This window comes from Alligator sinensis, unplaced genomic scaffold, assembly GCF_000455745.1.
Source record: "Alligator sinensis unplaced genomic scaffold, ASM45574v1 scaffold1010_1, whole genome shotgun sequence".
Classification (NCBI taxonomy): Eukaryota; Metazoa; Chordata; order Crocodylia; family Alligatoridae; genus Alligator; species Alligator sinensis.
Window position 1 is genome coordinate 721,606 of NW_005842624.1, and position 16,400 is coordinate 738,005.

At 40.6% G+C, this 16,400-nt stretch overlaps 1 protein-coding gene across 1 annotated transcript in view; it reads left to right on the top strand.

The window, feature by feature from the left end:
- The window catches only part of MYCBP2 (MYC binding protein 2, E3 ubiquitin protein ligase), a 282,082-nt gene that overhangs the window by 259,668 nt on the left and 6,014 nt on the right, over positions 1–16,400 (top strand). Inside the window, exons 75-82 of the mRNA XM_025215130.1 lie at positions 420–539; positions 3,034–3,135; positions 5,333–5,461; positions 7,962–8,094; positions 8,836–8,939; positions 11,196–11,384; positions 12,040–12,147; positions 13,488–13,697. Of these exons, the coding sequence (XP_025070915.1) occupies positions 420–539; positions 3,034–3,135; positions 5,333–5,461; positions 7,962–8,094; positions 8,836–8,939; positions 11,196–11,384; positions 12,040–12,147; positions 13,488–13,697 (1,095 nt within the window). The remainder of the gene's footprint in view (positions 1–419; positions 540–3,033; positions 3,136–5,332; positions 5,462–7,961; positions 8,095–8,835; positions 8,940–11,195; positions 11,385–12,039; positions 12,148–13,487; positions 13,698–16,400) is intronic.

Sequence of the window (16,400 nt, forward strand, 5' to 3'; positions counted from 1 at the left end):
GAAGTTTCATTTCTATTTGATATTTTTAGTGGGGCAAATGATAGCAACATGTAGTTAACTTGCGTAATCCATTGTTATGGAAGATGGTAGAGGCAAATAGCATAGCCATGTTCAAAAAGGGACTAAACAAATTCATGGTTTATAGCTCAATTAATAGCTGTTGAACAGAATGGTTGAACGTGTTTCCTTTGACATCTCTAAACCTATGATGGTAGATGTCAGAGAGGGTAATGAGGATAATGACTAGGAGACAGATCATTCCAGAGAATAGCCAGTTCAGTACTCTCCCTCTATAGCATCCACTTCATCCATTGTTGGAGACAGGATACTGGCCAGATGGACCATTGGTCTAACCCATGATGGTTCTTATGTTCTTAACAAATTGAGCTGGATAAACTATATAGTCTTTTTTTTAACAGGGTCACCTCTCTGAAGCTTGGTCCCGGGTAACAAAGAATGCTATTGCTGAAACCATCATTGCTCTGACCAAAATGGAAGAAGAATACAGATTGCCAGTGCGATGCATTGCAACAACCAGAGTAAGAACCATATGTTCAGACTCACATCAGCTTATTGCAAACATACAATTGCAGCAATCTCTTATCAAATAGGATTCCCATATTTTAGCACAGTGTTTGGTTCCTACGTCATCTCAGTAGGAAATACTTTAGACAGAAAATGGAATTTACCATCACTAAATTCAGCACTACCCTAGTTTTGCTTGAGATGCATGGTTTGAGGTATGCTAACTACTCAAGGAAATCTCAGTCCATTTTAGGTAATTCTCATTTTCTTTAATTAAGGATTATCAACATGGTGGAATTTTCTGCATTACAAACATATCTGAAGAATTTGAGTGCAACTCTGAACATCTCCCAAAGAGTGAAAAACAAAAATTATGCTGTTTCATTGTTCCTCCCTTAAAATGATTCTACTTTCAGATAAACTAATTTATTTTAAAACTTGATTTTTGAGAATGTCTCCAGAAAGGAAGTTGAGTCCCTCTAGGTCTCAGCTCTCCAAACTATCATTTTTTTTACTGGTTTTACTCACAGATCATCCACTTCTATATTTCTAGACTCCATTCAGTAACAGAGTCCCTGGGGCAGCCAAGCCAAGAGCTATCTGTATTTGCCTTCACCTCCAATAGCTACAAGTATTCTGCCAATAAGAACTTGTCCACCTTAAATATATTTTCTGTTTCAGCACCTTTCTCTTCTGTTCTCTGCCCTGTGGAAGGCACTAGGACCTTGACTACTATCATGGAAAAGAGGCCAATTAATGCCCTCAATTTCTTTCTTCACTCAGGACTTAGATTAGATCCTAACATCAAACTTCTTTCCTGGTGAATGCTAAGTTCGCTAGTTCTGTTAGGGAGTTGCTGGATAAACTAGCTGAACCTGCGCTTCACTGTGGAAGATCAATTTGATTTTTTTAATAACCTTTTGTCATAATCATCATTTTCTTCACTTTATGGTTTATGCATCATTGCCTGTTTCAACTTCATAAGCTTTCAGACCATTGTTTCCATCTGGTTTCTTCTCTTGTAGACTGTATTTGAAATTTTTTACATGGGTGAGCTACCAACCCCCTGCACTACCCCCAACTTGGAGGACCAGACCAGAGCCCCTTTAACCGATGTTTTCACAGTTCCCTGGAGACTTTCATGGCACTCTAAAAATGTAGCTGGTATCTAGGCAACATTGAATCTTGAGTGAAGCGTTTACTGAATGGCCCTTCATCGTTATATCACTATGACTTGTGCAGAGCATGGCTCCAGCCAGCACTGCACATCACAGCGAGGGGCGCAGCCTCTGTGCAGCTGCCTGTATTGCCAGCACTCCCTGCTACTCCTGTGCAGCCCCTGCGCTCGCACAGCATGGAGGGAAACCCCATGTGCTGGAGCCAGGTGTCTTCCCTGCTGGGCCTGCGCAGCACTACACAACGCTGTGCAGCATCTGCTGTCCTTGTGCAAGGGCAGCGTGTGAATGGCAGGGAGCGCCAGCAAATACAGGCAGCCATGTGGAAGCTGTGCCCCTTGTTGCTATGTGCAGCGCTGGCCAGAACAGTGTCCCACCAGGCACCTGCGCCCTGAGCACCCTGCCTGTTGCTGCGCCACAGGGGGAGTGGGACGGGGGGAGGTCCCCACACCCCCCCCAACTTCCCTCACACCCACACCCTGCCCCCACATCCCCCCACATATACACTGGGGGTTATATACTCCAGAATAAGAGATTTAATTTATATAGATGATTCACCATTAGATGCCTCTTTTCATCTCAGAATCAAAGCTCATCTTGTATTTGCTGTCCTCAGTCCCTGCTATACAAGGTGATATACAAGATCTAGGTGAACAAAGCAATGCTTAGACTTAGAGTACCTAGATAGATAGATAGATTTTTTTTTCTGTTTCTTGGGGTGCTTAGTTGGAGCTATTAAAGTGTTAACTTACCCAAGTCAGTCGTAGAAAACAACTTTTTACCAGCAACCAGGCCTTTTGTAAAATGGCCGATGACAGCCCTGCCCATACTATTTTGCAAGTTCCTGTTGTAGTAGTAGGTTGTTTTTCCTATAAAATTTTTTTTGTTAGCAACATACATTGATATTCTCTGTTCCTGCTGAGTTATTACCCGAGTTGATTCACGCCATTGTTTAGTTTCCCAATATACATTCATGTTTTCCACTATACATTTTGTGATTGACTTTCATTTTCTATTGTGTCTTGTATAGTTAACTGATACTTTTATACATTTAAGGCAGGGAAAGCTAAAAAGTGATGAGTTTGTTCTCAGATTTATACCCAAAAATGCAGTGACTGTTTTGTTTTGGGTTTTTTTTAAACTGGTGTATTTGATAAAATGGGGAAATCTCATATTATCATGTAGACTGGACTCTAAAGTAATGGAAATACCATTTGCAGGCACAAATTGTTTGTTCCCATCCACAACAATTGCATTTATTATAGTTGGGTTTGGGGGGGGAGGATTAATTCTTCCTAAATGATTTCTGCAATCCTTCTTTCCCTTTCAACAGCTCTGGTTGGCCTTAGCATCCCTCTGTGTGCTTGATCAGGACCATGTGGACAGACTGTCTTCTGGAAGATGGATGGGAAAAGATGGGCAACAGAAACAGATGGTAATACTTGGAATGCAATATGTTTTCTAATATTTTAGACTTCACATGGTTTTTTAATAAACTTTCTAAACAAGCAGTAACAAAGCCAAAGATGACTACAGAAAATGGTGTAAGAACAAGTACATTTTTAGATATACCAGAACAATGAAATCTGCCAGTGGTTCTGTTGGACTACAAAAGACTGAAAGAGGCAATTAAGGGAGGGCAGGGCGTTGCTCAGAGGTTATATAATTTTCTTTACCTCTGTCTTGACTAGGAAGTGCTTCCCCTCAAATCCTATCAGACAAACTGTTAAGTTAAAAAGAAGCAAATTACTAGGCCCAGTTGGTATAAACTCAACAGTTTAAAACAAATTTAAGAATGAAGAGGCCAAACTGCAAAGAAAATATTGTGTATTGGTATTATAGAAGGGATTGAAATGTGCTGCTCCTCAAAAAGGCCATGCCAAGACCTGAGAAACTGCTTTTGTACTTTTGTACTCTTGATTCCAGTCTTATAACAACGTAAGTTTAGCTGCATTGTATATTAAAGGTGAGTCTTCCGAGTCCCATAAGCCAAGACAACTTTTCTCTCTTGGTGGCTCAATTTATCTGGACAGATATGTTTGATGGATGATAATCCTAAGCAAGAGAAAAGGCTTTCTAACTAAAAGGTGGAAACAACAGATGTTAAATTTGGTAAATACATAGGTGTTTATTGACTGGAAGATCCAGACTTCTAGCCTAACCTCTGAAATCAGATTGGAGAAAGCTAGTTTTGTCCTTGTTTTTCACTTTAAGGACAGCTTGTGTTTTAACAGGATTGCTTGCTTGCAATGAGTAAACAGATGTCCAACAGTATGGGCTTCTGTACACAAGTGCAGAGCCTGCTTCAATGCTGTAAGTACAGTGCGTCAGAGCAGACTCAATTAATCGTGTCTGCTGGAGCATGGTAATTACTGCACTCCAGCATCCTCCCGTGTCTCGTGTATCAGTGTTCCCATGCTTAAAAATGGTGGTGGGGGTGCATGAACTAAAGCTCGTCAAATGTGTGGGGACGGTGATACGTGAGACACTGGTACTTTAGAGTGGCTCTCATAGCTGGGGCCCCTATAGATTTCATATCAATTTTGTTTTGGAATAAGCGATGTTTGCGGTAGGTCTGCTCTAGTGGGTTTTTTCCCCTAAATTTCTTATAGTTAATTAAGGTATTCACATGTTTGTAAATGTAGACATTCCAGAAGTGTTTATTCCATCTTACAAAAGGACTGTTTCTGCCTTGGAATATGACTATAGCTGTCTCTTCTCTCCTGTTTTCACCAAAAAGAAGAGTTAATTGAATTACATAATATGCTGTCTGCACTATTCCATGGAGTCTTGCAGCTGGGGATTAGGGAGTTAGTAGTCCCTGCAGGGAGGCAGGTTAATTGGAGCATTAGTGCATCAGCCCAGAGCCTGGACAGCCAGAGAGAGAGCTGAGCTGTCGAAGCAGCTCCCAACTAGCTTATCCAAATAGAAGAGTTCTGAAATAAGTGACTTGAACAATATCACAGGAACCGAGGTGTGATGGATATAATAAAAACCCATTTTCAAAGTGATCAGTGAAAAATACCTACGTAAATATTTGCAACTTGCAAGCCATATGGGATGTATTATTGTAGCACTCACAGTGGAAAGTAAAGGTACCCTGTGCCAGTAGAGTAAATGAATGCTATGAGTTAGTTACCACAGGAATTGTTCACATTGTCAAGGGCTATACAGGGTTTTCATGATGTAGTTAAACAGAACAGGCAGCATGTCATAACACTTGAGCTCAGGGTAGATATTTTTGCCAGTTTGACACATCTCAGCAACAATACCTGTAAGTTTTTTATCAAGTTATTACCAAAATAAAGTAAATTGTCAGGTAATGATACAGAGATTTTTGACTCACGATCTGTTGGAAATTACTTTCCCAATTTCATTGGAGAATGAGCTAATTGTTATTAAACAAAGCAAAGCTGCTGGCTGTAGCACTACTTTTTGTTCATAAATTTGTTGCCAGGCACGACTTTTTATTTATTGGTTATTCCAAAGCTAACAGTTAATAGTCTAAAACAAATTCTTAGTTGTTGTTCAGAAGTTTTCTGTCTTCCTTTCAGGGAGACAGAGTGCAGGGGTATTGACAGAAACAGAAAATTATAGTATAATAATTCCCTTTATATTTCTTTGTTTTTTAGCCAATGTGTGATAACCATGATGATGGTGAAACTGCTGCAATCATTTTGTGTAATATCTGTGGAAATTTGTGTACAGACTGTGACAGATTTCTTCATCTCCATCGGCGAACAAAGACTCATCAGAGACAGGTATATACCACGTCTAAGGATGTGCATTTCGGTAGATGTCATTCAGTAGATGTCAGTTTTCCCCTATTGATCAATCCCATAAGTGTAGTAATCAACAGTTGTACATATTCTTTTTTTCTATATACCTCCAAAAATGAATTAATAAATTTGCATTTAATTTTGCACTCAGTTTTACTTGATTTTTCTTGGCCTTGTAAAGTGTTCTTATGAACAGCATGGTAATACCAGCCAGTAAACTCTAACCCTGGCTCTTATCTGCTCCCTCCTTTCCTATTCTAACTTCATTTAATTTCCAAGAAGAAATCCAAGGGCCACGTAGACATGTTAATTAAAAAATTGTCCTTTTGCTGTCTTGGAAATTTGCCGTATTTACCACTGGTCTCGTGGGAGGTCCGCGCTCACGAACCCCATTCATTGTGTGTTCTCACTGATGCAGTCTTCAAGCCCTGTCTACTCCCTGCCCTTTTTTATCGCTGAAGACTTAATATATAGCCCTCTTTCATTTCCTCACCCTTTTTCCCTTGCAGCTCTTCCCTTTTCTTGAGTGATTCTCTTAAACGCAGTCCTCCTAAAAATCCCTCCACCTTTCCCTCTTTCTACCCTTTCCATTTTTTTCATTTCCATCTTTCTCTTATCCTGTCCTGTTTTGTGACCACTTCCTCTGTCATCACATTCCTGCAAGCTTCTTTTCTTCAGATACAAGTGTATTATGTTATGTATATAGCAGCATCCCCGTACATACACCCACCAAAAATACTCTGGTCTTACTTGTCTTTAGCTATGGTCACAGTGTCCTTCCTTAAATTCTTTGAATTAGGTTTCTACAAGTTGACACACAAATTTGTATTCCTCTGACTCTCCTGTGTTTATGGCACTGTCTTCTAGTCACTTCTCTGAATTGAAACAATGCTCACTGAAGTCTGACTACTTTCTCTTGTTGCCTCCCACTCCTTCCTCTTTCTTTTGGCATATGTTATCTTGAACATGTGTTTGATACAGTTGTTGATTACTCCTTCTCTGAGTTTCCCTTTCTTCCTTTTGGCTTTTGTGTATTTCTTCTTTCATAGTTCTCTTCTGACTTGCATTTGTACAGTGCCTAGAATAAATGGTTCCCTAGACTCTGCCTTGCAAGAAATGTATTTAATTTAACGTTTTAAAAAAGCTTATGTTTCAGCTTCTCTCTTGACAGTTTCTTTTTCTGCCTCTGAAGAGGATGGCCCCATGGGGGGATTTTCAACCTTTACACTATATACCTTGGACTTGTCATCAATCTTAAGAGTTTCTTTATCTTAATGTTAATTTGGTCAGTTCCCCCTGCTGGCCTGTCCTAGTCAGTTCAGTCCTGTATATCTGAGTTAGTCTCTATGGCCAATTTAGATTTCATATGGCCAAACTAGAGTTCCTTATTTGTCTCTTTGTAGTCTCTTCTTTTCCTTTCTTCAGTACGTTTGGCAACAATCACTTTCTTTGTTTCTCAGGCTTGTAATCTGAGGTCATCTTTGACTCCTTTTTATTCTCTCCATTCACTTAAGAGTGTCAAGAAATCATGTTATACATATCTCACCATCATCAAAGGGGAAGTAGAAGTGCTCAGCAACTTTGAAAATGACTGCTTCAATTTAGCTGGTTGACTAGAGGTGAAAGAAACTACTTCAAATCTGGATTTTGAATCTTTTGCCTCATTTCATCCTTGAGTTGCTCAGTTGGAAAACAAAGTATTTTAAAAATAATTTTTTTAAGTTAATTCTTCTTTATTCTATGGGGGTATATATTTACTTCTTGATGTGAAGCTCTTTGCACACGGATTCTCTGTTATCACTGACCATATTGTCACGCTTAACGTGTGCAATGATTTGTCAGTTTATAACGCTACAAATTGTGAGTAGGGCCAACATGGAAAGGCATTTTTTGTAACACCAAAAGCAAAGGATAAATACTTTATATCCTGATATATCATTTAATTTCACATGTATTATAAACAAGCCCAATATATATATATTTTTTTTTCTGTGACTGGAGCTTACAAATCTACACAGACAATAAAGTTCTTTTTTTATTATATTACATGTCAGATCAATTTAAAAAGAGCCTTCTATAACAAAGAAAGGAAGAAGAGCAAACAATTTGCACGAATCCATTAAGAAACTCATCCATGTTTTTGGCAAACTTATTGTTCCTCAAAATTATTTCATTTGGCAGCATTTTTTGCAGTCTACAGTATTGTTGACATTTTCCTTTTCTCTTTATTCATATCTCTGCTAATTAAATATAAATCTTCTATCCCTCTTTCCTTTACAGTTTGACCAGACCATCCCACTCATCTTACAAATTCCAGAATCCATATTTTGTTAAATTTGCAATACAAAATGTCTGTCATCTAGCCATCCTTGACAAAAATCCAGACTTGTAGATGAAACAAAAATAGTGTTTTTTTAAATTGCTTACTGCCTCCATTTTTTTATAAGAACACTGTTTAATATCCATTTGCTTAAATGGGCAGGTATTCAAAGAAGAGGAAGAAGCTATCAAAGTTGATCTTCATGAAGGCTGTGGTAGGACCAAACTTTTCTGGCTAATGGCACTTGCAGACTCTAAAACTATGAAGGCCATGGTGGAGTTTAGAGAACAAACAGGTAAAATGCAGATGTTTTGGCTCATTTCTTTTTCAACTTGTTAATTTTTAAGATTTTCCAAAAGAGCACTTCTAAAAGGAGAACCTTTTTATTCTTTACATTTAATGCTTTATATCAGTTTTGGTTTTTTTAAAGCAAAATATTGAATCCTGTCTTATGATACTGCCCTACTTAATTGCCTTGGTGATGGAATGTTGATGACACCTTGAAATACCAAGTAAATGCAGGCAAATAAGTGTTTTAACTGCCGTAACTATAGTCTAGGTAGTGACTGCATCAATCCCCACTATTGAAGTTGGGCCACTGGGCAGCCAGGCTCCCAGAGTTATTTCCTTTTTCAGCCAGTGACTGTTGTAATTTAAAATGCACCGACAGGTTCTGGGAACAGGGGTTGGGACTCATGTTTCCTCCCTCCAAAAGGAATGCTCTCTTCACTGAACTTACAAAAGCAGGTTCCCTCTTGCTTTTGTTGTCCTTATGTCTCCAAGAAAATCCCAGGAGCATACATTTCTACTGCAGGTAACATCATACTTTGTTCTTGCAGTTTTAATTTCTACATTTCCGAGGGGCCACCAGCATTTTGGAAGGTTTCACAGGAAACGTGCTGCCCACAAGCATGAGTCTCATAATTCCCTGTATAGTTACATTATGCAGGCTATGTCATTTGATTGTTGGTTCTGTTGTTGGTGTATTTTTTATTAGGGGGGATTCTGAATTTTTGTTTGCTTTTTATGGGCCTAGGCAAACCTACAACCAGCAGCTCTGAAGCATGTCGTTTCTGTGGTTGTAGAAGTGGAACAGAATTATCAGCAGTAGGCAGCGTCTGTTCTGATGCAGACTGCCAGGTGTGTATACAAATCCAAAAACCAGCTTTGTCATGAAACTGAACTGTTAGGAATCACTAGTCTTCAACTAGCAATTCACAGTAAAAGTCAAAGGCTGTGGTGTCTAAATTTGTGGTGGTCAACATCCACCTAGTGGCCAAGATCCAGTCTGCAGAGCTGTCATTTGGCCTATGGGGCTCCCCACAGGTCCAGAAATTTGGCAGTAGGAGAGTGGTGGCTGTGTTAATTGCCAAATTTCCAGACCCAAAGAGAGCCCTGTGGGCCAGATAACATGGCCCTGCCCCAGCATACAGGGTCAGTCTGCAGCCAGATCCAGGCATACAGGATAGAGCTGGCATGTGGTGGAATTGGGTCAGTGAATGACCACATGTGGGTGTTTTTCTTCAGTATCACACTCATGGACCAACCCCACATGCCGACCCAGAGTAAGATCCAGTAAGAAGGTTGGGCACCACTGGTCTGAATCATTTCTTGGGAAGATTCCTTATTTACACCAGTGGTTCCTTTTAAATCAGTAAGTTCTATCATATGAGTAAGACTGAATAATATAGGCAAAGAGTTTATAGGATTGAGCATCCAGTTCCTAAGTGTTTAGTTCTCTAGACTAAAAGCATCAGTTCTCAAATGAAATGTTAGTTAACCAGTTTACATCGGTAGCTGCTGAGAACATGTGTTAGTAATATTTGTAAGAAAATCTCACTTCTGAGTTCCAGTTTGACTGTTATAGCATTAAATGTTTACAGACCATGGGAAGTCTAGTATTTTTGAAATTTTGGTTAGATTAGTTTTCCATTGAGGGCTTGTTTCTGTACATAGTCTGATTATGATTCACTTGAGATTTGAGTCTTTTGAACAATAACCAATTAGGGCACACTTGTGCTTGGTATGTTCTTGTACCCTGTACTGAGGGTACAAGGAGTAGAATGGGCTACATGCCACTTAGTGCCTTCTCACCACTTCTGGTTTCAAGATGTAGCTGTGCTGATTAACAGCAAGCTGATGCAGTGTCTTTTTATTTGGGGGTAATTGTATATCTCGGATAAATGTGCAGTCAGCAAGTCTTTTTCAAAAGACTTTAACATTTGCAGATGTTTCTAACGGATAAATACCAAGGATAAAACAGTGAATCTGATTATACAAAAGTTTTAATACAAGTGCAAAATACAGAGACAGAAAGAATATACTTTTTAAATTCTTTAAACTATTTCAAAGTTAAGTTTTACCGGTAAAAAAAACCCCTAAGATTTTAGACAGAAACGTGGGTAAGTTGATGATAAAGTCTCTTCAGCTGTATTTAATAATTTTCTCCATTTTCTGGATTATTGTATAAAAAGCTCATAGGATCATAAGGAAGTAGGGTTGGAAGGGACCTCACAAGGTCATTTGGTCCAGTCTGCTGCTGAAGGCAGGAGCATCTTTGACTAAACCATCCCAGTCAAGTATCTGTCCAACCTGCTCCTGAAAATTTCTAGGGCGGACATGCCACAATTTTTCTAGGCAGCCTGTCCCAATACTTGACTACCCTTATAGTCAGAAAGTTCCTTCTGATCTCCAGCCCAAACTTCTTCTCTTGCAGCTTCAGTCCATTGTTCCTAATCCTGTTCCCTACAGCCACAGCAAAAAACCTGTCTTCATCCTCTCTATAATCACCTTCAAATATTTGAAGACTCTTATCAAATCCCACCTCAGTCCTATAATTCTTTGATCAGAATCCTTTTTTCATTTTGACTCCCCACTTCAGGAAATGCACAGTAAAAGCAAATTAAAATATTTGGTTTCATTTCAAGGTCATGCAACTTGAGAGATCGCACCAGTGCAGTTGGGAATATATTAGAGAACAGTAACAAAAATTGCCTACCCCTTAGTTATGATTGCAATAAAGTAAAGATCCCACAAGAAGCAACACAAGAGATCTAGAGCAGGGGTGGCCAACTTGTGGCATGGGCAGCTGTGGCACACACCAGATCAAGAAAGGGACAAGCAGCACAGTAGCAGATAAGACAGGCAGCAAAAAGCAAAGTAGAAGATGTGGTAGAGAGCACAGGAAAAGAAGCAAAAAGCAGAGGCGAAGATTGGATAAAGAATACCAAGCAGATGCAAAGCAGCAGATCGAGCAGGGGAAGTGGATCAGGGTGGCACTTAGGGAGGGTGCAGGGATGGTTTGTGGCAGACCTGCCAAAAAAGTCGGTCACGACTGCGCTAAAAAAAATAATTGTGTTTAGGAAAAGGATTGATTATATAATTCCTCTTTGACAGGAGTATGCCAAGATAGCTTGTAGCAAGACACATCCTTGTGGTCATCCATGTGGAGGTGTTAAGAATGAAGAACACTGTTTGCCTTGCCTGCATGGCTGTGATAAGAATGCTACAAGTCTGAAACAAGATGCTGATGATATGTGCATGATCTGTTTTACTGAAGCACTTTCAGCAGCACCAGCAATCCAGGTTTGCCTTTCTTACTTAAAATGCTAATCTGTTGCGGCAGTATTAAGTTTTTAAAAAATGTAAAATATAATTTGTAGGATTGTATTAGTGCACAAGTTACTTAATGCTTTCTTTGGGTTGAACAGCACTGCTCTATATTACTTGAGAATGCAGGTAGGGTTGACATTTGCTTTATTTTGAGCCCTTGTAACTGAAAAGCCAACTCAGAAACATTCTTAAAAGTTTCAAATCGCCACCTCTTTATTTCTGTACCACTTTATCATGGCTTCATGCAGTTAGTATTGAAGTTATTCCCATTTTCTTACCTGCAAAATACAGCATATTCCTTGAAATGCGTTTGCATATATCTTTAAAGGGTATATGTCTGTCTGATAATTTTACAGAAGTTAGTGTACTAACTAACTAACCATGGTCACTCTTGGTGATTTCATATGTCCACTTGTTAGTATCATGCAAAAGTTTCTGTTTTAGTTACTGTTTAATAGTCTTTATTTTCATTATTGTTTCTTTCTGTTACGATGCTAATAAGTGAATTTGCAGTGTCATCTATTGTTATTTAAGCAAAAACTCAAATATAATGGTGTCTCATTACCTAATTATTGTAACTTGCATTTACAGTACTACTTATCATATACATCTTCCTTTTCTCTTAAAGCTGGACTGCAGTCATGTATTCCACTTGCAATGCTGTCAGCGAGTACTAGAAAACAGATGGCTTGGGCCAAGGATAACTTTTGGGTTTATGTCTTGTCCTATTTGCAAGGTAAGCAGGTTCTGTATTTGCTGTGTAGATGACAGAGATGGCTTTCCTTAATTATATTAGATTGTTCTGTTTTGCACATAGTGGAAAGTGTTACGAATGTTTTACTTTTCTTGCATGCTGTACCTACAAACATAGTTTTCCTTGAAAACTGAAAGCAGCGCAGAAGTCCTTTCACTTACCTATGTATCTTAAGCTCCATCAGCTTGTAATAACCAGGGATCTGGGTTTTCCATTCATGATGGGAAAATGTGGTAAAACCCAGATTTTCTCATGTTAAGGAGAAAAAACTGGATTTTCTCCTTTAAAGGAGAAAACACAGGAAATGCTGGGTTTACCCTTGTAGACTGGCAGAGTTCCAACGTGCAAGGGGCTGGAGGGAGTAGGAGAGATGGTCAGACGGGGCGCCATGTGCATGTGTACATATACACGTGCACATGGCCACCATACATCCTGGAAAGCAGCTCCTGTAGGTAAGTCCAGTGGGAGGGTTGAGTGGGGGAAGAGGTCCCCATAGTGAGAGAGGGAGGGAGTTGGGCAGGGATGGGGAGCCCCGAACCCGCAGTGGTCAGCTCAGCCTTGCCCCACGCACAAATTTGGGAGGCACGTGCTCCCCCATGCTCCTCCCCTCAGTGCACTCAGCAATGGGGAGCCAATCCCTCCCTCCCGGACAAGCCTCCTGTGACTCCATTCTGCTCCGGCCTGGGCCCTGAAGCTGCACTGGGTCTGGGCCCCAAGCCTATGCAGCGCCCCAACTGGGCAGCACTCCCAGCCTCATCCTGGGTTGTACCATGGAAAAACGAGGATTTGGGGTTTATTAATCAGAGAATTTACCATTTTTTTTAATCAGGGAATTTACAATTTTTAAACAGAGAAAACCAGGATCCCTGGTAATAACCCAAGAGTTAGGCAGAAGATAGTCATTGTAAGAACGGAGTCTTCAAACCTCTAAAAGCTACATTTCTTTCACCTTAGCTTAAATTATCTATCCCTGGGGTAGTCTTCATAAGAAGACTAGAAGACTTTTAGCCTTTCAGTACCAGAAAAAAACAGAAATGAAGAAAAGAAGTGCTTGAAGTCTCTTTGCTTTGATGTTCTGCGAAGTCATAACCTTAGTGAGAGAGAAATGGGAGCTGAAAAGTTAGTTGAACAAGTATAGTAGCTACTAGAGCTCCCCTTTCCTGAAGTATCTGTTCCATGTTCTTTTCTATTTTTGTACACCACTCAGTGACTCAAAGTCTGACTGGGGCCTTTGTACTTTCCTGTAATACAGATACTGTGATTATTATAATGAAGAGATGAGATGAGAGACCAAGTGTTTTATTGATTACTTTTTATTTCAGAACAAAATTAATCATATAGTATTAAAGGACTTGCTTGATCCAATCAAAGAACTCTATGAAGATGTAAGGAGGAAAGCTCTAATGAGGTTGGAATATGAAGGATTGCACAAGAGCGAGGCCATCACAACACCTGGTGTTAGATTTTATAATGACCCGGCTGGCTTTGCCATGAACAGATATGCTTATTATGTTTGCTACAAATGCAAAAAGGTATGACTCATAGTGCTTTATTAAAAGAAATGGATGTGCTGTTGACAAAGAGTAACTTCTTAAAATATCTGACATGCATTTGGTAGACTGTGTATTGATTTATAAAAGCAGGAAATGTCACTGTGTATTGAGGAAAAAAAAGCACTGAGCCAGAAAAGATGATCAGTCCTTGCCTTTTAAATTTCACAATATAGATGGAGAGAGTGGTTTGGAACTCAAATTCTTCATATAAGCAGATAATGGTGCCTCTCAAAATGCAGCGAACTTACTGTGTTAGGAATCTCATCTTCACCTTACCCCACTTCCAGCCCACATTTTAAACAAGCTATCAGGTAACAGCTTTTAGGGCCATGTCCAGACGAGCGCAGCCATGTGGTATATCATGCCGCAGGCACATCTACAGCACCACATGCCACACATTCAGTTGTTCTCTGAGGTGCAAGGGAGCAGCACAGAGGGTTTTTTTTTTTACCCCTGGGTATCCAGAAGTAAAACAAAAAACCCGCAGGGGAAAAAAAGTGGAGTGGCACATGTGGCAGTAACATGCGCTGCCAAAAGCCGGAGCCTGGCCAACCGAAGCCACACTCCACTGCCAGCCAGGCTCCATGCAGCAGTATCACCACTGCTGCAACCATGGGAGGCCCCCAGGAGGCTGCTGGGGCCAACCCAGTGCTATCCCCAGCCTTCCCTACCCCACACAGAGTAACTTGCCACACCCTAGAGCGCACATGGCACGGGCATTCCACGGGGACAACTAGCAGCGGTACAAGATGTGCCATGACTAGTTGTCCCTGAGGAACCAAAGGTCCATGCACATTGTTACCAGATTTGCCCATCACTTTGGGGTGTGCTCATTTATTAGGGGTACATTTCTGGGGTCTCTAATTCTGTCTGTGTTGCTTGTGTTACAGCTCCATATAGAAACACCTGTATCTCTCCCTTCGGCAAGTCCTCACCCCCCAGTGGAGCTATCTTGCAGGACTCAGTTTCAATGGGGCTAGGTTTCTCCAACCACCGAATCAGTCAAACACATATGCATGTACACATGCAGATTAACAGGACACGCTTGAGCCAGGCCGGGTTATTTAGCACTGACAGGCTAACACCCTCATATGTCGTGAACTCAGTTCATCAGGGCAACAATAAAATGCAGTCAGACACAACCACACAGGTTTAATAGAGCGCATCTAAGTCAGACTGGACTATTCAGCATTGATAGGCTGACACCCTCATGTGCCCTGAACTCAGTTCAGGAACAGAGTATGTCTGAGCCAGGCCGGGTCAATCAGCATTAACAGGCTGACACCCTCATTCAAAACTCAGTACATCCCCAAACTCTTGTCACAATGGTCCTAGTAGTAACTCCCTTGATAAGCAGACCCCACTGTGGTTTTGGGCATTACAGAGATCTTTGGCATAGGTAAAAGAAGCATTGCTGCAGAGGAAATGGGGCAGTCAAGGGGAAGGAAGAGTATGTGAGGTTCAGAGAGAGAGTATAGCAACCAGCTTGACCATAAAAATTATTTAGTGCCAGGTATATGAACTTATGATGATACCAGTATTAATAGCCATACAGAAGAGACAAATAAAAGAGTTACAGTATTACATAGTTTCAGTTAGGTATTTGGGGAAGTCTAGTCTGGAGCTTGCAGACAGGCAGAGTTCTGAGCACGATTACTGGAGGGATTGCAGGCAGAAAAGGAGGGGAAGTGGTGCAGCTTTTGGATCCAAGCCCCAGAACAGAAACTTGAGCTTGGGTAGGGGTTTTTGTAGAGAACTAACAATGGCTCAAGGGAGAACACTAGGTTTGTTTGTGGGTACACAATGGCTCATGTGCTGGATAATAGGAACTGATCACTCCTGACTATGGGTGGCATTACTCTGAGGGAGTGCACAATACAGACAGGCAGATTCAGTGTTTTGAGTACCAATAAAGGAGTTATTACTAGAATTGGTCTAATAACTGCTGAGCTGGATGTGTGTAGACATGGGTTGATTAGCATTTGGAGCAGGGATCCCCCATCATACAGTGCTCCCCTGCTTCTCTGGTCCCAGAATTCAGTGCTGTCCTTGCCTTGGACTCTCTGTTCTTCATCCCGAATGCAAATGAAGGTGCATTCCTGTCCCAGCTGCCATTTAAATGAGTTGTCATGTGGTTCCATCTTGGATGCAAATGAGACCAGGGGAGTTGCTTTACTCTTATCACCCTTGATTGGAGGGTTTTAGATGGGTCTCCCACTGCATCTTCATTGTCTTTTGTAAGTCCTTCCTCTAATCAGTTCTTGTTCAGGCGGAGGTGGGGAGGGGGTGAGTCCTTTGTGAGTCAAACAGGCTGCGTACTGTACAAGGGTTCCTCAAGAAGACAGAGCTGAGAGGTAACAATATCTGGACACGGCCTAGGAGTTCTACGAGGCACCACTTCCTTCAGTTTTTGCCATTTGAATTTCACACTATTTCATGAAAACATTGCCACGTGGATCTGTCCTTTCCATATGTTTTAAGCCAGTTTGAAAGGGTGAACATCATGATTCTGTTTTGAAAAATAAATTTTTAAACCATGATGCCAAATAATTTTTGGGCTACATTTTCTCCCCAGTGTATAAAGTAATTCTGAATTTAAAACAAGGCTTCAGAACATACTCAGTTCTGTGGAATAGCTTAAACATTCCCCATACACAGAATGAAGTAGTTGCCCCACTCTTT